The sequence below is a fragment of the Scylla paramamosain genome, chromosome 15 (assembly GCF_035594125.1).
Source record: "Scylla paramamosain isolate STU-SP2022 chromosome 15, ASM3559412v1, whole genome shotgun sequence".
NCBI classification, from domain to species: domain Eukaryota; kingdom Metazoa; phylum Arthropoda; class Malacostraca; order Decapoda; family Portunidae; genus Scylla; species Scylla paramamosain.
In genome coordinates, this window is record NC_087165.1 from 19,268,469 (window position 1) to 19,291,011 (window position 22,543).

General features: G+C 45.2%; 1 protein-coding gene and 1 long non-coding RNA gene across 6 annotated transcripts in view; one reads left to right on the top strand and one right to left on the bottom strand.

Annotated features, from left to right (window-relative positions):
• Positions 1 to 10,134, bottom strand: part of LOC135107571 (uncharacterized) — a 94,674-nt gene extending 84,540 nt beyond the window's left edge. Inside the window, exon 1 of the long non-coding RNA XR_010271832.1 lies at positions 10,003 to 10,134. This is a non-coding gene — a long non-coding RNA (uncharacterized LOC135107571). The remainder of the gene's footprint in view (positions 1 to 10,002) is intronic.
• Positions 1 to 22,543, top strand: part of LOC135107570 (uncharacterized) — a 203,155-nt gene that overhangs the window by 165,479 nt on the left and 15,133 nt on the right. For 2 of the 5 annotated variants that reach the window (XM_064017577.1, XM_064017576.1), the window contains one exon: positions 204 to 266. Coding sequence is in view for 1 of the 5 variants with exons in the window: in XM_064017573.1 (XP_063873643.1) it covers positions 18,407 to 18,557 (151 nt within the window). In the remaining 4 variants the exon portion in view is untranslated. Of the gene's footprint in view, positions 1 to 203; positions 267 to 9,889; positions 10,198 to 17,938; positions 18,092 to 18,307; positions 18,558 to 22,543 lie in introns of those variants that run through there. The other 3 variants (XM_064017575.1, XM_064017578.1, XM_064017573.1) reach the window with 3 other exon arrangements.

The following is a 22,543-nucleotide window of genomic DNA, read 5'->3' on the forward strand; positions in this document are numbered from 1 at the left end:
ACTGTGACTCGTGAACTGAATGAATGACTGTGAATTATTTACATATAAATTGATTAGTTAACTGACTGTATGACTTAAACACACACACACACACACACACACACAGTTGCTCAAATTCCATAAATCAGAGTCGACAATAAAGAAAACACTAACTCAAGTACTCCAACCTCAAACTGTCGACTGATTTTTTCTCTTACTTGCAGGCAGCCACGCACGTCCTCACCTGAGCTCGCGAGTCACCTGAGATCCCTGTCCTGATCCACAAAGTAAGTAATATTTACCTCAGCATTACACAACTACTTTCTTGTTACATGATTGTGATGTATGTACTATTTATCTTCTGTGATGTGTGTGTGTGTGTGTGTGTGTGTGTGTGTGTGTGTATAGAGAGAGAGAGAGAGAGAGGAGAGAGAGAGAGAGAGAGAGAGAGAGAGAGAGAGAGAGAGAGAGAGAGAGAGAGAGAGTATACATTGAAATGTCCTTCAATCAATACTAATAACTACATTTTTTCCTTCCATGAGACTGAAAAAAATGTACCAGACCATTAACTGCACACACACACACACACACACACACACACACACACACACACACACACACACACACACACACACACACACACACACACACACACACACACTTGAGGGGAAACGTGACAATACGCGTATTCTGCAAACTACTATTTATGACCTGGAAACGAACTGGTTGCCTCACCTGGCGACGCGTCAGTGCGTGAGTGAACGAGTGGACGAGTGACATAGTGGGGTGGGTGGGGCGCGCGTGAGTCAGGGTGCTAGGAAGGAAACCCCAGCAATGACCGGGATCAGTGTGTCACCCTAGACACTGTTGCCACCCGACGAGGAAATATACGTACAGACTGACAGAAGGGTAGACAGGAAGACAGACACTCATGGAGAGGAAAACGGGCGGACATGTAGAAAGACAGGCTGACAGATAAGTAAACAGGTAAATAGAGATTTGTATTGACAGGAAGACGGACTGACAGATAGGCAGGCTGATCGATGAGTACACAGGAAGACATACATATGACAAACGGACAGAACAGTAAATAAAACAGATAAATAGATGGACGTATTAACAAGTGTATAGGTGCTGTGGGTGGAAAGTCCGGAAGACAGATACATTCATGAACAGACAGAGAGGTACAGTACACATACATATAGACAGGATAACAGACGAGGAGACTCAAAGACAAGCAAACTGACAAATGAATGGACAGATACTTGTAGATGGAAACGGACAGGCAATCTTGCACACATACAGAGAGTCAAATGTATGCACAAACAGATTGGAAGGTAATTTGACAGTAAAACAGAAGGGAAACAGATACATAGAGATACAAGCTGACAGACTTGTTTGTTCACAGAGAGGCTGATGGACAGTCAAGGGCACAGACAGACAGACAGACAGAAAGACAAAGATAAATTACCTTCCTGGCTGTCAGGCAAACAGGAGAGAGAGAGAGAGAGAGAGAGAGAGAGAGAGAGAGAGAGAGAGAGAGAGAGAGAGAGAGAGAGAGAGAGAGAGAGAGAATAACAGTTATAGACAAGTGTTAAACAAGAAGTGTAAATATGAATAAAGACACGCCAAATTTGAGCATCAAAGAAGCAAAAATAATAACATTGACAAAAATAGAAAAGGCAAAGTAACCGAAATAAATGCAGGAAAAGAAGAGATTAAAAAAATACCAAGGGAAAAAGGAAAAAGAACAGAAGGAGCAGGAATGGTGAAGGGGAAAGAGAGAGGGAGAGGAACGGAAAGAAACAAAAGGAACACCAATTTATGAGAGGAAATGTCGATGAAGAAAGTGATAAAAAAATGAAACCGAGAAGGACAGAAAGTGAGATGAAGATGAGGAAAGAGAGAGAAATGGAACAGGAGGAGAAGGTGGTAAGCGTAGGGTGGGAGGAGGAGGAGGAGGAGGAGGAGGAGCAGCTGTGACGTCAAGTTCCGCTAAGTGAAGACAACTTGAGCTCCGACAAAAACAAATAATTGTCTCTCTCTCTCTCTCTCTCTCTCTCTCTCTCTCTCTCTCTCTCTCTCTCTCTCTCTCTCTGCCTGTCTGTCTTTAGCTGACAGCTACGTATTATTTTTGCCACTCATAAGAAAGATAGTAACACAAACACACACACACACACACACACACACACACACACACACACACACACACACACACACACACACACACACACACACACACACACATGCAAATGAAGCTAATAAAAGAATCAAATATGCCGTGTGAAGATGGACAAGGATGTAGTATTCGGTAAATTTACTACAAAAGCCAGCCAGTCAGCCCTTCCCAAGCTGACTCACTCTTACTCCACTCTTTACTCGGGATAAGAACCCGCCGACCCTTCGTCATTTACAGGTGTGGAGTTTTTCCCCGCCTTACGCCAGATAATACCAGCCACCCACCCACCTTGCTTCACCTGTCGGCGTCCTAACCTGTGCATCTGGCCTCTTTGCCTCTTGCAAACCGGCAGACGCCTTTGGCGGCGCCGGGGTGGTCCGCAGATAAGGGAGGACAAAGGGAAGACACCCCACCAGCCGATTAGATGAGGAAGGCGGATAAGGGTGTTTAATCTTATCTTGCAGGACCGCAATAGGTGGGAATGTGAGGGCGACTCGTGGGAAATACTTGTTGAGAGAGAGAGAGAGAGAGAGAGAGAGGAGAGAGAGAGAGAGAGAGAGAGAGAGGGAGTGTTACGCGAATCCTGTGGTCTCCCGCCAGATGTTTAATAAAACCACCCTAATTATAATCTTTGGACAAGTTTAAAACCAAGTTGTTTAAAAGGAGGTATTATATCATTTTTTTCATGGATGCATCAGTAGCGCTTGTAGTAGTAGATGATGAAAAGCTAAATAAATACATAAACGACTCCATTTATCAGGATTCTTGCCTTTGAGCTTTTTCCTTTTCTTGCCATTGGGAGATGTCGCCCATTTATCATAATTATATACGTTTCACCGTAATACTTGCAGTCTTCTTGTAAACTGAAACAACTAGATTACTGTCCGAACTAAACGTGTCTGTCATACTTGAGGCGTTCAGAAGTGCACTACGTACCCTTGGTGTGCTCTCATCTGTCTTGTACCGAGTTTACATCACACATACGCCCTGCTGGTGAACGCTAAATTGAGGCAGGCAGATTGTTCCTTAATTCGCGGTAGTAGCAAGTGTACAGTAGTAATAGTAACGCTTGTTGTCGCAGTGGTGGTGATAGTGGTATATAGTTCGAGAAGTAGCGGTAAAAGTAGTGGTAGTAGTAGTAGCAGTAGTAGTAGTAGTAGCACCAGTAGCAGCAGAAAGTGTTAACTGAAGACAAGCAGAGATATACAGTAGTGCTCTTACTTTCAAACATAATACTGCTCTTTATTTATTTATTTATTTATTTATTTTTCGTCACGTCATGCATACTTAGTTAATAGATATCCTTCCTACGCCAGACGCTGTACATTTACTGACGCTGAAGACACGGAACACCCACGTACTGTTCCTGACCACTTGATAGTATTACGAGTATGTAGGTCTTCCCAGTGCAACAAAGGAAACTAGTCACTGTATCTTTAAGATTTAGCATCATTGTTCCAGACATGATCATCATTAGCCTTTATAAGTCGTAAACAGTCTTCAGTCATCTTGTTAGGCTGTTTGTTTTTTCCAAGTCACTTCAACCACTATGTCATTGGATTCGTCTTATGAAGTTATTACGAACATAACAAAAACATCACTGGAGAGAGAGAGAGAGAGAGAGAGAGAGAGAGAGAGAGAGAGAGAGAGAGAGAGAGAGAGAGAGAGAGAGAGAGAGAGAGAGAGAGAGAGAGCATGAATGGAATGTCAATGATAAAGCGAAGCGCGTCCATACATGACAACACCAACTCGTGAGGTATTTCAAGAACACAAGACGGGAGATAAGACACGAGTGATAACAGGGACAACAAAGTGACAACAATAATAACAATTCTGACGGTGGCAATAATGTTGCTGATGCCACTGACTACTACGACTACTACAGCTGCTGCTACTACTTTTGCAACTATTATTACTGCTATGGCTACTGCTGCTACTATGTAGTATTACTATTTATTACTGCTATAGCTGCTAAACTACTACTACTACTACTACTACTACTACTACTACTACTACTACTACTACTACTACTACTACTACACACACACACACACACACACACACACACACACACACACACAAAGAACATAAGAACTTAAAAAAATAAGGGAATCTGCAAGAAACGATCAGACACACGTGGCAGTCCCTGTAAACACACACACACACACACACACACACACACAAAGAACATAAGAACTTACATAAGAACTTAAAAAAATAAGGGAATCTGCAAGAAACGATCAGACCTACACGTAGCAGTCCCTGTAAACACACACACACACACACACACACACACACACACACATACACACATAAAGAACATAAGAACATAAGAAATAAGGGAAGCTGCAAGAAAAGATCAGGCCTACACGTGGCAGTTCCTGTAAACACACACACACACACGTCACTAATCAAAGGAAATACATTCAGCGTCTTCTCGGAAATGTGCTAACATACGAGTATAATGCAAACGAGAAATTTGTGATACAAGCAGTACGGAAATTTCTCCTTCATGCACTCCACGTGTATCGTAAGTGATGGACCAGGTGTGCCTTCAGTAGACACAGGTGAGGTAGGAAATTAAACAGGATTTTGATACGTTGAAGGTGTGTGTGTGTGTGTGTGTGTGTGTGTGTGTGTGTGTTAATGTGTGAAGCATTCCGACAAAGGGCATAACATAAGGAAAAAAGTTCCTGCTCCTCAAAGATTACCACTCACATTAAAAAGTAAGAGAAGGATTTATTTATTTATTTATTTACTTTTTTCTTTCTTTTTTAAGGAGGAGTCAGTTTAGATCCGATGTTCCGATACTTTCTTCTCATGAGTGTTTAAAGTTATCTGCGGGTAAGCATGTGTGAAGTGGTGTGTTAAGGATAGTGAGGGAAAGCTTAGGGCACCAAGAAGGCAGTAAGAAATGTAGGTAGAGGAGAGGCGGTGAGTGGACGTGAACATGAGAGTATAAGAAAGAGCGTAAGGAGATAAGGAAGAGGAAGATGATGAAAAAAGTTAAAGATTGCAAGAAATTAAGTTAGAGGAGAGGTATAGTGAGTAGACGCGAACATGTAAAGATAAAAGCGTAAGAACCCACTAGAATAAAGAGGCTTCAGAATACTAGTTGATGTACACAATGCAGCTCGTATCACTCCTAAATTACTGCAGTATATCAAGTCTCCTTTTCAAAGTATTCAACGGCTGTTCACTTACTTGTGTCACGTTCTTGTTGAGTTTGTTTCACTCATTTACAAACCCTAATTGTGAACCAGTTTTTTTTTTTTTTTTTTTTCTCTTTTCTTTTTTTCTTTTTTTTTTTTTCTTTACTATCTCAAATGATTTTTTTTTTCTTTCTCTCTCTCTAGACTATAACCATTCGTACGTACTTCAAGTTGTACCCTGACTAATGTAACTCGTGCCTTGACTGCTGAGACTTAGAATTGAATGCTGATGACAACATGACACCTGCTGTTTGAGTTACTGTACATGCATGACTTTACGGACCAAAACTTATATTACTTATATTAAAAGCTTCAATTACTACAGTCATTGATGTCTTTCGTAATCCTACTCACAACTTGCATCAGACCATTTTATTAAGCTTGAAAAGTCGTAACAGTCAAAAGGATGAGGAAGAAAGAAGAGTTTGAGGGTGATTTGAGTGCGATGAGGAAAGTGGCAGCACCTGCAGAGGAAGAGGGACTCGTGAAGCAGGTGAGGTGAAGTGAGGATTTGCCGCGTTGGAATGCGACAGGAAGAGACTGGTATAAGATAATATTGAAATAACATTAGCTTTTCATCTGAGGGGTCGGTCACATTAGATTTGGTTTAGATCCATTCAGTTCATTGATTTCTCTGCCGATCCCTTCATTGTGTAGATCACGGTGTTAAAAAAATATTTTGCCGACATATGAACAGTGAGTGTTTGGAAATTAGTCGACTAAGGTTAAGGTTTTACATATTCCCCCACTAGTGAATACTTAGTTCCCCATAAATACTGATCTCGGTAAAAAAAAAAAGTGCAAAGGCTTATACTGACATTTATAAGCATATTTTCCTGGTGATATTTCGTTCTTACCTTATTCAGTACTATGGACAACTTCTTAACATCATCATATCCCCTATTAGTTCGTCCTAATACAATAAATAACATACAGTTGCGTTGTATGAGTAAATACATATTTTATAATCCTCTGTTGACATCTAGAATACAAAGCAATCGTTGCCGTGATATTGAAAGAATCAGGTTCATATTATGTGTTAATAATTAATTCCTGAAACCACATCTTAAACGTGATTGATTGATGAAACCTTTGAGGGCTCAGTGATTGGTGGTTACTGCAAATAGCGCGTCTGCTTCCCGTAATGTTATCGAGCTAAACTTTATGGAATTATTTTATTTTAATTCCAGTTTAACAGCAATTTGCGACGAAAATAGAATAAGAAAACGAGAGCTATTTTCAATTCCATAATACACTTTTTTACTTATTTTTCCTCGACTCATTGATTTATGAGAAACTGCATATTAAGGGGTTTATTTATTCATTTTTTTTTTCCGTGCGTCTGAGTGTGTCTACCCATTAGTCCATATTAGGTGATAATACTGACTCGTGTGTGTGTGTGTGTGTGTGTGTGTGTGTGTGTGTGTGTGTGTGTGTGTGTGTGTGTGTGCGGGGCGTAGGAAATGGCTGCGTGGTGCACGTCTGGTCCAGCCACACCAGTGAGACTGAGCAGACCCCTTCATTAATGGGTGTCCGCTGTCTCGCTACCTGCACGCCACCACACCTGTTCCCCGCCGCCGCCGCCGCCACACCCGTCGCTCACTCCGCTTCTCCACCCCCACAGCCAGCCAGTTACACACACACACACACACACACACACACACACACACACACACACACACACACACACACACACACACACACACACACACAGACACACACACAGTATTCTCCATCATCTACTCTACATTGCCCGCACCGCATCCCACACACCTGCCTGCACGCCCCTTCGTCCCCCGCACATCTGCTCCGTCAATTAAGCCGCCCGTCTGGCCGCCCGCCACACCCCTCATCCATTGGCCCGGAGCCCTGGGTGTCCCCTGAGCGAAAGAGGTCACCTGCAAGCGTCGGACCCGCCCCTTCACCTCTAAGTGACCCGCTCCGCACCTCGTGGTAGGCGAGCATGTTCTCCGCCAGGCAGGCAGATGGTCACTCCGTCAGTCAGCCCGCCAGTTAGGCTGCAAGGCAGTGTAGTCAGTAAGGCAGTCAGTAAGCTAGTAAGTCAAACATTTTGCCAATCATTCATTACATATGGTGATAAATCTCGTGGGTGGAATTTGTTAGCGATGTTTGTGGCGTGTTTCTCATTCCACCTGTGTTAGGGTTAACTCGGCTACATTCCTCATGGACCGGTCGGGACGCATGGCTACAGTCTGGTTCAAAAGTCGAGTAACCTTCCGTATTTACTTTTTTTTTTTTTTTTTTATCTTTCTCTCTCTCAGTCATCCCTGACCTTAGAATCTGTCACTTGTCAGATTTTTGTAAATAGATTGTCAGTAGATGGGAGGACTTCAGATTGAAGGAAATGCTAAACAAATTGATAAAGACTGTAGGACATCAACAGACGTCACCGTGTCTAAACCACTGCTAACACATGAGAGAGGTAACCATGGTAACCGAACCGATACATCGGCGCTGTAGCCCATATTGTTGAACGTTTAAGCAACTTATTCAAACTATTTCTGACGGGTTTTAATAGAAGCTATTGGTGTCTGCAAAGTTTTTTTTTCTGATTCTGGTGACAATCACACAAGGATTCAGCACCAACATTGAGAAAAGCACCTAGCATCTCAGTGGCCTTTGAAAATAGATAAATGAATATATAATCCTAATGTGAGAACAAAGCTTAAGAACACGGGCCTGTGTCCAGAGGTGGTGGGTGAGTAACCCGCTAAAACTCAAGGGCAAGAAGACTGGCCGCCGCCGCCACGTGGTGTGTGACCCCTACCCCTGCCCGCCGTCACCATAACACTCATTTAGCACGGCGGTCAGGTAGCCAGTGCAACCAGCAGAGTGGTGAGTGAGTGAGTCAATCAATAGGTATTTGCATCTCGTCACAGTAGGCCTCACCTGTTCCTCTCATGTCATCTTTCCCAATATCAGTCATCTCCGCTGCCTTTCCCGTCCGTCATGCGCTGCTCATTTCCGTGACTCACCAGCCGCTCATTAAACCCCCGCCGCAGTGACAACAAGAGCAATAACGGTTACGTCATCCTCACTATTATAGCATTCCCCGATCGCCATTACTATACGCGGACACTCATTGGTATTTCCTGACAACATTATGGCTCCCAAAACACACACACACACACACACACACACACACCACACACACACCACACACACACACACACACACACACACACACACACACACTACCAGGTCAATTACATGAGAGAGAGATGAGAGAGAGTGAGAGAGAGAGAGAGAGAGAGTGAGAGAGAGAGAGAGAGAGAGAACACCCTTTCCTTTTTCATCTACCTTCCTTCTTCCTTCCCTCCTGCACCGTGTATCCGTCGGTGTGGCGCCTTAAACTACTCATTCAATCAGTCAGTCCTTCCTCTTCCTTCATAATTACCTGGCCAAGCCTACCTCATGTTTATTACCTTGCGCGAACATGATCCTCAACAGCACGGGTATGAGGCAACAGGTGATGCAAGACTGATAATGCTACGCAGTCTCTTGGTCACATGAGATCCTGGCCGTGTTTCAGTGCGAGATGTACGTACGTACGTAATGTAATGTAATGCAAATGCCACGTGACAGTGGCAAGAACATAAGATGAAGAGATTGTAATGCAAAAAGGAAACAAAAAATAAAATGATATGGCTGTAAAAGAATGTGAAGAGACTGCAAAGGATAAGAAAACTAATGTAGAGAGAGAGAGAGAGAGAGAGAGAGAGAGAGAGAGAGAGAGAGAGAGAGAGAGGAGAGACGAGAGAGAGGAGAGAGAGAGAGAGAGAGAGAGAGAGAGAGAGAGGTGGAACGTAAACATGGTAAATCTTTTTAGTGTCGCTATCTTTGTGTATAGCTCGCCGTCTTTACATCGGCGCCTTATGACCTTGTTATCGTGCAAAAATCAATCACTTGCCGCCTCTCCACGTATCTTCTCGTATCTATGCATTGTAGTGGTCATCGTCAACACCCCTCCCAGGCCTCCCTCCTCCACCCCCAACTCCATCCCTTCCATCTCTGCCTCTTGCTGCTACCAAATGCCGGTCAGCTTACATGAAAGGGGAAAGGAGTTGGGGAAGAAAGCGGGGAGAAGGAGGAAGAAGAGGAAGGGGAAGGGGATGGGAAGAGGAGGAAGAGGAGGGGTTAAGCGTTCGTTTCTCGATGAGTAATTCGGATCCATTCGGATCATAGAAATTTGAACCTTCGTCATCAGCTTCGTTTCAAAAAAGAAAATTCGTTTGTTTAAATAATGTTCCAGTCTTCCGTGTATGTTTTAAATTGTCTGTCTTGTAGTCCGTTGTTATTGTGCTTTCCTGCATATCCTCTTTTATTCATTAAAGAGAAATATCGCAAGATTCTGCATCATCTGTTCGAAAAACACGAAAGAGAACCCGACCTAACATTACTGTGAGTTAGGAAAATTATAAATATGTATTGTGTATTTGTATTCTCTTCCTATACTGCCGGTAGGATTGGCACGCCTGATACAGCTGGTTCGAGCGCCGAGGTGTTGTAGTGTTGGTACTCGTGTCTACTCCACACGTAAACACATGGACGTGGCGCCCGTGTGCTAGTGTGTTGGCAGTCTTCAGAAGCTCCCAGAGACGTGACACTTACCTATTTCATCTCCCGTGGCCCCGTCACAGCGAGGAGGTGAAGGATATCAGGGGAGAGGATGTGAGGAATGCCCCTTTAGTTTGCCCATATCGACACAGTTATCCTGACCGCCGTCCACACAGTCAGCAACACACTCCACGTCTACCCGTGGCGCCGCGGTGCAGTTGCCACCTCGTCCTTGGTGAACATAAGCAGGCAGGTCCCTTCACTTCACTTTCCATCTAATTTATGACACGCTTTCTAGCTTGATATTGACTCTGTGTATATTTTTGTCCATATACAGCACAACCATAAATGTTGTTAACCTCACTGAAGTCTGGAAACGTGTGCTGTGTGGTTGAAGACCTAAATAGGGTAACCAGTAATTGAAGTAAGAACAGCTGATACGGGAAGCAGTACAGAGTGTGTTCGTGGCTAATCTCTCCCATATTGGCGGGAAAAATGAGAACGATGTATTTTCTATCCATCTTCTTGTGTTTCAGTTTGAGGTGCATGAAGGTGTGACCGAGGCAGAAGAGTGCATAGTTAAGGAGGCAGGAAAAGTGCATAGTTAAGGAGGCAGGAAAGTGCATAGTTAAGGATGCAATGCAGTATTTGCGGAGGCAGTAGTATTGATTTGAATGTAGGGATAAGTTACCGTTGCTCTTTTTTTTTTTGTGCACCAGTTGCGCGTTAAGAGGGAAAAAAAAAAACGCGGGTGGCAGGAAAGTGTTCAGAACCCAGCATTCTTTTTATCAGGAAGGAAGGAATCTCTCTCTCTCTCTCTCTCTCTCTCTCTCTCTCTCTCTCTCTCTCTCTCTCTCTCTCTCTCTCTCTCTCTCTCTCTCTCTCTCTCTCTCTCTCGGGCAGGTGCAATCGAGGAATTCTTGACAAACTCTGGGTCAGGGGTTAGCGGTCAGTGGGGCTTCGCTACTTTCCCTCCTTACCTTCTTCCCTCCCTCCCTGCTCGCCTCTCTCTGTCTGTTCGTGGCTGTTAGGGCAACTCTCTCTCTCTCTCTCTCTCTCTCTCTCTCTCTCTCTCTCTCTCCTCTCTCTCTCTCTCTCTCTCTCTCTCTCTCTCCGCACATTCCTCACAGTGTTTCCTCTTCCCCTCCCATCCTCTCCCTCCTCCTCTTGACCCCTCTTCATCCGTCTCCCTCTTCTCTTCATTATTTGCTCATTTAACCAGTTATTTCCGCCCGTTAAAAAGATCGCTTCCCCTGTGACTTCCTCTTCTTCTTCCTCCTCTCACATACTGCATCCCTGGCCGGGAGAAACGGTGTCCTTCGTGACCTCTGTGGACAGCGTAGTGCAGGGAGAGGTGTGTGACCCTTCGCATGTTGTCCCGTCAGCTGTCTTCCGTTGATGACTCAAAGTTTTGTAGTCATTGGTGATTTAATGTGTTATCTGAGGGTTTCATGACATATCCGGTACTTTGATTCGAGCATCGTTGAGTGAATTAATTAAGGTTTATAATTTTAAGCACTAATTTGTTCCAAGTCTCTCTCTCTCTCTCTCTCTCTCTCTCTCTCTCTCTCTCTCTCTCTCTCTCTCTCTCTCTCTCTCTCTCTCTCTCTCTCTCTCTCTCTCTCTCTCTCTCTCCAGATTTTCGTAGTTTATAAATCTTTTCCTTGCAGTGGCCGCTCCTCAAGGTCAATACTAATGGTGTGGCATAAGTTCAAAATATAGTTTCGATTGACATCACTGATAGCAAAAGACCACATCAGATTTTCTTAGTATATGAACCCTGTAATTGCCATGGCGTAGTAAAGCTTAGTAAAGATCATTTGGGGAAAGTTCAGAGTATAATTTCAAAATGGCGTCACTGATAGCGGAAGGAGTGATCGGATAGTTCAAATTTTTCGTCGTTCTTTCTGAAAGTTTTACAGCGTCGTAGCAATCCCATTATTTTATCTTGTTAGATGTAACCTTAGAGGATTATTCGTAAAGACACCACTATTAGCATTGATAGTGATCGATTACCTCTACTCTCCTACTGCCTGTGTCTTTATTTCTACCCAGTAATACCGCCTGGAGTTGCTCAGATGGAGTAACAAGTGTTGCACCACCATTAGCAGTCAGAGGGTTGATCAAGGTGGGTCGTGATTTGCGTGCATGAATATAAGATATTGAGGCTTGATTAAGTTGTAGGCAACCACAACGGGCCTAACGGAGTGTGTAAATAGGCCTGGTGTTTTTGTCATTACAGTAAATACTCAAATTCACATGGTAAACATTCAGATGGAGAAATACTTGCATAGGAAAAGGAGTGACTGACAAACATTCAGATGAAGGAAGGCATGAAGAAATTCAAAGGGGCTAATAGATATTTGGAAGGATCAAGAAAGTGACTGGGAGGGTATTCCCGATTGGAAAAAGATATACGCAGGGTGACTGGCAGACATTCATAAAGAGAAAGACTTTCATTCAGAGAAAATGATATACATTAAGGTGGACAAAGAAAGGCAAAAGCAGAAGCAGTACATACATTGACACAGACAGACTGATGACGCCGTGTTCATATTTTCCAGTATAGCTATTCAGTGTCGCACGCACTGAGCCAAGGAAATGATCAGTTAACATCTTACACGTGAGGACATCAAACAAGATTCACTGTGCTCTAAGAAGACATAATATGCAATGAAGGAAGTTTTAGTGTTCTCCGTAAGCACAATAGACTGTGTTCGTGGTTTGTTTAGAATTTTATCTTAAACACTTCTCTGCTGTCCGGCGCATTGTTCCTTAATCGCTCTGAGAATTTCCTTTGTTTTTTACAGCCATTTTCCAAACCCTTATACTGCGTTACGAAATCAGAAATTCTCTTCTTGAATTTTTTTTTATTTATTTATTTATTTTTATGTAAGTGTTTCCAAAGAGTTGGTGCTGAGCCTTTATTGCCATAAAGTATATAATTAACGAGTCCCGGGTGCCGCAGTGGTGCCAGAAGAGTCAGATGGCGTGTGAAATTAGAGCAAAGGCATATAGTTACGTTTATGAGTGGTAAATATTTCTCATAGCCCCGCGGCCATGAAGAACTGAAGATCTATGACGCTCGAGAATATATTGAGACAAATACATCAAAACTCAGAAGATGGGAAAGAAATACAAATACCTTTATAAGTAATGGATATATATAATTTCTGAGCACCGTACTTATGAACAATTGATGATACGTGATGCTTGAAAATGTAAAAAGAAAATACACCAAAGAAAAGAGAGAATAGTGCTTAGAGAAAGAACATGAATAATATTTTATTTTCCCCTAAGCATAAACAGTTTATTAAAAAAAATAGTGGCGATAAACATGAATATAATTATAATAGGGGAAAATGTATTCTTCTGATATATTACAATAGATTATATTACAGTATTACAACAAGTAATAGTAATGTCACTATATATTAGACTAAATATTACTAATATCACACAGCTCTCCTCTCTCTCTCTCCTCTCTCTCCTCTCTCTCTCTCTCTCTCTCTCTCTCTCTCTCTCTCTCTCTCGCTCTCTCTCTCTCTCTCTCTCTCTCTCTCTCTCTCTCCTCTCTCTCTCTCTCTGACGCACACCTCCCATACACATTCCCGCCTTGGGCCTCATCACACGAGGCATCCCCCGTTAACGTATATAGGGAAGCACCTCGCCTGACACCTTGATTTATCGGCTGCTGACCACGAGGATACTGGCCTGAGTAATGGAACCAGTAGTAGTCTATTAACCTTGCCTGCCTACACCGCCCCGCCAGCCAGCTCGCGCCCTCACCACTGCCCACACGATGTCCCCACACCTCCCACGCCCTTCCAAGACCCTTCCATACGTCCTCCTCTCCAGGCTCATTTCAGCCACCCACGCACGCTCCCTCACTCATCTGGTCGCTGTTAATGACTTGAACTGCATAATTAATCACATGCCGGTAAAAAAATTTATTAGAGTTCGTAAGGTCAGGGAGGTTTTTATTAATGATTTGATAGATTGAGTGCTGGCTAGCGTTTTGTATGTGAAGATTTTAGCAGGTAAAGGTTAAGAAATGTGTAGCGTGAGGGCAGGTTAGTGGTATGGCTTTTATTGGTGTCTGTATGTTTCTCTCTCTCTCTCTCTCTCTCTCTCTCTCTCTCCTCTCTCTCTCTCTCTCTACTCTCTCTCATCTCTCCTCTCTCTCTCTCTCTCTCTCTCTCTCTCTCGTCCATTCATTCATTCATTCATTGAGGCAGCGTTGTTGCTACTCGGGCACTTGAGACCGTCGTCCACGGCCCGCGCCTCGTACTCGCCGCCCACGCCTCCTGCAATCCTGTAAAGGCACCTGTCAGCAATCACCACACGCCCACATGCCCCCATCCTTCCTTGTCCCATCACCACACTCCCCCTCTTCCTCCTCCTGCTCCTCCTTCTCTTGGTCTTAACTTTTTTTCCAACACAATGTAACTGTCATACATTGAAAACCATCACCACCACCACCGCCACCACCATCTCCTCCTGCACCCCCACCACTACCACCACTTCTTCCATCTCCTTCTGCACCACCACCACTTTCCGTCTCCTGCACCACCACCACCACTACTACCACCACCACCACCACCACCGTCCATCTCCTGCAGCACCACCACCACCACCTCCATCTCCATCTCCACCCATTCCCAGTCCTTCATCTCCCGCGCCCACCCGCCCATACCTCGCTCATGCCCACGTTTACACACGGACGCCCATTACCACGCCAGGATTCGGCACGCCTCCGCCCACGTCCACCCACACCCACCTACGCACGCATTTTCCCTTCCCCTCCCCTTCTCCCTTGTTCCCTGCGCCCTATCACCCTCCCTCACCCCATCTCTCCCCTTCGTGTATTAAAATGGTGTGGAAGAAGATTTAGTTTATTATGATAATCTTTATCTGCATTTAGATTTATTCCTGGTTCACTCGATGCTTTTTATTGAAGTGTTGATAAGAAAATAGTAAAATAATAATTGAATAGAATACGAGAAGAAAATGAGTGATGGTCGTTGTGGTAGCGAGGGAGTGGTGGTGGTGGTGGTGGTGGCGGTGAAGTCACAGACGATAGTTGTTGAAAATCAAACCTCCATTTTTACATTCTTGGATATCACGAAGTATCATTCATTGGTTTATTTAACTCTGTCAGAATAGTAACTACGATATCAGCATGTGGGCGTGATGAAAGAGCAGGAAAGGAGGAGGAGGAGTAGGAGGAGGATTAAAGGAGAGAGAGGGAGGGGGAGAAGAAGAAAGAGGAGGTAGTAGTATTTGGAGAGGGGATGAGGAAGAGGTACAAGGTATAAATAAATTCTTCGGCTTTCAAGTTTTATTTAGAAAAGGCTACATTCACTTTCCGTGCCTTGGGATGTTGTTGATGTGTTTGTGTGCCTCGCGATGGACGAGTGGACGGAGCGATGCGTTGTATCTACACTCCTTTGACCATTTTATTATTCTTCAAATATTTACATCAGGTATGAAAAATAAGAATCAATGGCGTGGTTTGTAAGGCAACTTGTTTCGGGAAAAATCTGAAGTTTTATCTCGAAAGAACTAGTGATTTTTCGATATCCTGTATTTATTTATTTATTTTTTTTTCTGCGTGTTTGCGAGACGAGAGGTAATATTGTCTGTTGTTGTTTATCGTCGCACCTTTTATTTTATATATGTTTTGGTTTGAGAGTCTAGAGAACCTGTTTTACTATAGTCGCTCCCTCCAAATTCTTGCATATCTCCTCGTTGTACAGTCGTGCTAAGGCGGTATTGAACGTTTTCCCTCAGTCTTCAGTTCTCCGATCTCTCAACAATCTTTGTATGAAACTAGTGAATTTGCCTATACTTCTATCACCCTCACTGCCTCCTCTATGTATAATGGTATGTGGTGGCACCTCGATCAGAAGAACTCACAAACTTGGTCACTGTGATGCCTAGTTGTTCTGTTTGACATGCAGTAATACAGTAATGAAAAAAAAAAAAAAGAAAATGGGAGCGAGTATTAGAAAAATTGGTGTAAGTTGGTAAGGAGTTTTAAAGAATTCAAGTCAAGTTCTTAACTTTAAAATCCCTTCACGGCCTTCCTTAAAAGACTCCACGCCCTTTAGATTTGGAACCTGTGTTGGAACCCGTGCTACACAGACTTCACCCTGTCCTAGCTGTAACCTCTGCCCTCTTCTTGTTCTTTGGCTGCTCTCTCTCTCTCTCTCTCTCTCTCTCTCTCTCTCTCTCTCTCTCTCTCTCTCTCTCTCTCTCTCTCTCTCTCTCTCATAATTTCGCATTCGTATACTCTCCCAAACTGCAGGTCCGTCCTTCCTCCACCGTCTCACTCGCTCACTCCCACACGCAAACAAATCTGTCTCCTTCCCCAATAAAAAAAAAAGGTCCTTTACGGCCCCTTACAAGTGTTTATGCCAACCCTTATGTTTACTTGTCAGTCTGGAAAGAGAGAGAGAGAGAGAGAGAGAGAGAGAGAGAGAGAGAGAGAGAGAGAGAGAGAGAGAGAGAGAGAGAGAGAGAGAGAGAGAGAGAATTTCATTACAGTAGTAGTAGTTGGAGGAGATGGAAGAAGGGATGAGAGGAAGAGTGTATATCGGAAGGAATGACGAGAGAAGTGAGAAATTGTTGCTCTTGATGTGATAATAGTTCGAATCGCGTGTGGTCCTTTTTTTTTTTCTTTTTTTCTATTACGAGTATTTGAGAAGACTGGTTTAAGTGTGTGTGTGTGTGTGTGTGTATATATATATATATATATATATATATATATATATATATATATATATATATATATATATATATGTGTGTGTGCGCGCGCGCTCGTGCGGTGTGTGTGTGTGTGTGTGTGTGTGTAATAATAATAATAATAGTAATAAATGGTTTATTATTTAGGCAGTTAACAAACTGAAAATGTACATAGGGGATGGGGAAATACTTAACATTAATCCTAAAGGTAAGTCTAATCTAGGTGTGTGTGTGTGTGTGTGTGTGTGTGTGTGTGTGTGTGTGTGTGTGTGTGTGTGTGCGCGCTCGCACGTGCGCGAGCGCGCGCTTGTAATAACTATGGTTCTTCTACCTTTATCTGTCCTTTAACCTTGCATTTTCTATCACACACACACACACACACACACACACACACACACACACACACACACACACACACAGGCATCTGAGCTCCCTCCTCGCGCTCTCACACAACTTGTCCCGCCGCGGGTCTTGCTGAGGGAGGGACCTAAATTATGACATCACCGGGAAATGTGGTGACGGAATATATGACGTCACAGGATTAAGAGGGCAGCGCGAAGTCTGGTAGTGCTTAGAATTGCAACACAGTACTAACAAACCGCGGGAGTGGCAGAGAGAGAGAGAGAGAGAGAGAGAGAGAGAGAGAGAGAGAGAGAGAGAGAGAGAGAGAGAGAGTGAGTTGGTATTGCGTGTAGTACTTGTATGATCTTAGTCTACGTGGCTGTTCTGGTTAATAATGGTCTCTTCCCCATGTGCATGTGTTTGGGGTATGTCATACGTCATGCCCTAAGACAAACTGCGTGTTGTTAGTGGTGTTAATAGCGTTAGGAGGGAGGGGCGGGTGTCAGCGGGGCCGCGGCGAGTGAGGCCCTGCTGGGGATGGACAGTGAGCGCCCCTTGTGAGGCACTTCCTGCCTCTCATCAGCAGGTGCTCATGGGCGAGACAAGACATCGCGTGGTAACATGACAGAACATGGTCACTCTCACCCTTATCACCTCGCTGCCGGCTCGCTCATTCTGACTGACACACACACACATACACACACACACACACTGATCAGTGGTCGTCTAAACAGTCGCGTAGCATCGTCAGCAAGGTGTATTGTGAGTCCGTGCCGAAGAGTTGTGTTTGTGAGTGAGTGTGGGTGTTTGGAAGCTTGAGTGAGGCGCGTTGTGGCGGTGTGTGGCTGCTCGTGAAGTGTGTGGTGGTGGCGGCAGCGGTGGGACTCACTGAGGGGGGAAGATTCAGTGATGTGGGAGAGGAAGCAGTGTGATGTCTCTCTCACCACGGTCCTGAGCTAACTGCGGCCTGCTGGTTGTGGCGAGCGCGGAAGAGACATCCGCGCCATCTGTTGGTTGCCGCATACACCTCACCCTCTATATATATTCTCCTATAGTAAGTATTTTTGTTACATCTTCACGATTATAAGAACTGTATTGACCAATCGAACAGAGGCGGGATTTCCTTGGCGTGTCCCCGGCAAGGTGCCTTGTAGTGACTTTTCCAAGCGGTGAATATTTGTGAATGACTAGGCTCCACCTCCGCCACCTCCGTTCGGCGCGCGCATATCGTCACCCGAACTTACGTTTAAAACTATAAGACATGGAGTGAGAGCTCAGTCAAAACATATCGGTCAGACAACACTGGGAGAGTATTTGAAGCCAAAGTCTCATAGCTTCACTGTGATTTATAATTTATTTTTAAGAGTGGATGTTGAGTGAGAGTACAGAAAACAGAGAAATGAGTGCGTACGACAATATGTGCGTGCTGATAGACGCGACTTTGCTTCCTCGCGTTGTCCCCAGTAATTCTTCTACCTCAAGCTACACAAGCAAGAAAATCTTCCTACGGAAAACAGTCGGTGAGTACTTGCTTCGTGTTGACTCGTGTTGCTCGCCGGCCGGGCAGCAGGCGGAGGACAGTTTTGCCCGCCTTTTGCCCTTCGTTTACATCCACGGCGCGCCGTGAACAGCGGACAGACCCAAGTTGTGCCACAGTGAACTCGTGTGCGCCGTAATAGTCCATTGTGGAAGACCCTGAGCCTTTGCGCTCGGGGCACCAGCAGTGTGTGTTGCGGGAGTGGTGTTCACCGGAGACGGTGAGTCAGGGCACCGAGTGATGCTCCCCGGCGCCCGTACACTTCGCAGGGACGAGTTTCCCATTGCTTTAGTCATGCTTTGGTGTTATCTAAAGAGGTGAATAATGGAATCATAACATTCTGAAGCGTTTATCGCGTATCTTAGATTTTGATGCTGAAAAGTGACTCGGAAATTGATAACGTTGACTACGTAATCGAAACTTTGTGATTCTTGACTATGAAACGTTTACGTGAAATCAAAGTTCTCGTTGCATAGTGAAAGTTGCGTGCAGACCATTTGTAAAATGTTCTGTAAAACATTTCGATGTGCATTTGCTTTACATAATAACAAGGTCTTTTAGATAAAGCTGTCAGTCAGAAGCGACTCGAGTTCACGCAGTTTTAAAACTTCCAAGCTAAACTGGTGTCACGATCAGTGCGTGCAGGTCTGATCTCCGTGCTGATAGCAGAGGCTGAGGACCACGTGTCGTTGTGTCACAAACACCCCACTCCTAATTTGAGTAGTTTGGTGCTGCCCAGCGAAGCACTCCTTTCCCCGTCACCTCACCCGTCATCTCCTGGCCCACCGGATGAACGTTTGTTTGTCTCGCGTGAGAAAACAAGGTAAACATTTCCATAAGACTCGTTACACGGTGTGGGGAGTGAAGGTGGTAGCGGGCTTGACGTAGGATCTGAGCAACAACGTTTGTGTGGCTGTCCGACTGGTTACCTCGGCTGGCAACGTTTCTTGAGTGCCTGAGTGGCTGGCCGTGGATCGAAGAGCACCTCATCCTGCCTCCTCCCCCTGACACCTGCTTGACTTCTTCCACCCCTCCCTCCCTCACTCCCTCACTTCTTGTCTCCCTCCATCCTTTCTACCTTCACCCTGACATCTCGATTTCTTTCCTTCTATCGTCTCTCTCTCTCTCTCTCTCTCTCTCTCTCTCTCTCTCTCTCTCTCTCTCTCTCTCTCTCTCTCTCTCTCTCTCTCTCTCTCTCTCTCTCTTCCTTCCTTCCTTCCTTCCTTCCTTCCTTCCTTCCTTACCTTGACGGGGAAGTGAGTCAGGCAGGATCGAGGCACCTGTCATTACTTTCTCCCGAGGAAAGTACGATTTGTTGTTTTCAAGCGTATAACTCACTTTTGAGTGCAGTGTTATTTACATTTTTCCTCTCTCTCTCTCTCTCTCTCTCTCTCTCTCTCTCTCTCTCTCTCTCTCTCTCTCTCTCTCTCTCTCTCTCTCTCTCTCTCTCTCTCTCCACGATCAAGAGTTGTGATCTTTGCATAGCTGGTGGTGGTGGTGGTGGTGGTGGTGGTGGTGGTGGTGGTTGCCGCAAAAATGATCGAGGAAGCGGTAATTGATGTGATGGTGGTGATGGTAATAGTGACGTTGCTGATGATGGTCTCTGAGACGGTGGCGGAGGCTGTGGTGGTAGGAGTGGAGGCAGAAGGTGGCGACGGGAGTGGCAGGAGTGACAGATGGCGGTGGCGACAATGTGTGTGTGTGTGTGTGTGTGTGTGCCCCTTGCGTGCGGCGTGTCTCGCATGTTAGTGAACGAACCTGCCACTTAGGGACCACGGTAGTACCTTCGGCTGCAGGGGCACGCGGAGGGCGGGATGAGTGGAGAACCGCCCCGTCGGCGTGGATGCCTCGCGCCACGCACACATCACCCTGTCAAATTGTGTGCCGTATGGGTCGACAGCGGGGCGAGTGAACGGTCAGCCTCTTCCTTTATTTTTTTCCCCATCTCACTTGGACACCTTTCTTCTGACTTACTGTGAATCATGCTGTTGCAGTTTTAAGGGCAGTGGGAATCTTATAGGACTGTGAGTGATGAAATAGATGATAGGTGTGAATGAACGAAAGGAAGATTGGGACAGAAAGGAGCGACAGAAAAGGATAACGTTTGAGAGAGAGAGAGAGAGAGAGAGAGAGAGAGAGAGAGAGAGAGAGAGAGAGAGAGAGAGAGAGAGAGAGAGAGAGAGAGAGAGCTTTGTTCAGTAGTAGTAGTAGTAGTGATGTAGTAGTAGTAGTAGTGATAGTAGTAGTAGTAGTAGTAGTAGTAGTGATGTAGTAGTAGTAGTGATGGTAGTAGTAGTAGTAGTAATAGTGATAGCAGTAGTAGTAGTGGTGATAGTAGTAATAGTGGTGGTGGTAGTGGTAGTAGCAGTGATAATAGTAGTAGTAGCAGTAGTAGCAGTTCTGGCATCACCACCACGATAATTTAGGCAACGGGTCCGGCAGGCTTACCATTACTGCTACCTGATATATATTTTCCCATCTTGTATTTGCCGCTGACCCAGTGCAGCAAGGCTTGTTTATCAAGCCATCTTGGGTATTTCCCGCGGCACATTCCTGCTGCTGTACTTCATAACATGATTTAAGTCTTTGCCTCACCTCCCTCTGCAGGAATGTCAGAAGGGATGAGTAACCTTAGGACATTGTTGGAAGGGGAGATAAACTTGTGTGTGTGTGTGTGTGTGTGTGAGAGAGAGAGAGAGAGAGAGAGAGAGAGAGAGAGAGAGAGAGAGAGAGAGAGAGAGAGAGAGAGAATCAATTCCTTATCGCTGCATCTAACTGGTCCGTTTGTGAGTGAATGAACGAGTGTCTTAGGGAGCGACCACTAAATCCGTGTTCTCTTGGAGTGCTTGCTGGTGTGCGTGCCTGCTTGTTTGTTCTGAGTCACTTCTGTGTTTTGTACGTGTTATTTAATCGTGTTAACTCTTTAGCGTATCCTATTTGATGACTAATTTATCCTCTTAATTAGGGTTTGTTTAGGATTTTTCTTGATCTCCCATTACTGCCTTAGTCTCTTGAATGAAAAATCTGTAATGATGTGACCGAGTGAGCAAGTAAGGTTTGACCCAAGAAGGTTAATCCTCAGCAGCTTGTGAGGGAGGGAGGGGAACGGAGGAAGGAGGAGAGTGTGGAAAACTCCATTTATAGGATTTATTGTTGAGGTGATAGACGGAACCATCTGGGGCAGCGGTGGGTTAAGCCGGTCCCTTCTCAGTCCAGCCCCGCCCCGTCCCGTCGTGGTCCGTCCCGCCCCGCCCAGTGATGCTCGCTCTTTTGCTTTCCTGATGTAGAGAAGCAGGAGGAGGAGAAGGATGATGTTGAGGAAATGCAAGAGAAGAAAGAGAGGAAGAGCACTGAACCTAAGAGTAGTAGAACCTACTACATGCAGAATTCTTAAACACTTCCACTTCCTTTCCTTAACTTTTATCTGTTCCCTCCCCTCCGCCCAATTCTCCCGTTCCCTCCATCTCTCCCACCTCCCCTCCCCATGACTCCCGTACTCCCTGTCAATGAAATACCTCACACCTCCCTCTTGACCCACTCCTACCCGCTCCTCCCTTGCCTGGCCGCCCCGCCCACGCCTGCACGGGTAATAAGGGATATTAACCAGCATCAAAAATCTTGATGGGCGCGCCGCAGGGCTGATCCTGACGCGGGCTGCCTGCAGAGCGTCAGCCGGCTCCCTCTGGCCAGGCGAAAAGGTCCCGCCAGACTGTCCCGCCGACCTGAAGGAGGCTGTGGGGAAGAGGCGGGGCGCGGGTCGTGTGTCTGGGCCGCCAATCACGACTCGGCTGACGCTCTTCCCCTACCCTTCCCTGCCTTCCTCCCTCTCGTGGGTGTTTTTTTGCGTTGGGTCGCGCGCTGTGGCGAGGCGCTGGTCTGTGTGTTTAACATTTTTACCCAAGGTGACCCGCCGTGCACGGCCACCCGGCACACGCACACACACACACGTACACACGCATACTCATACAA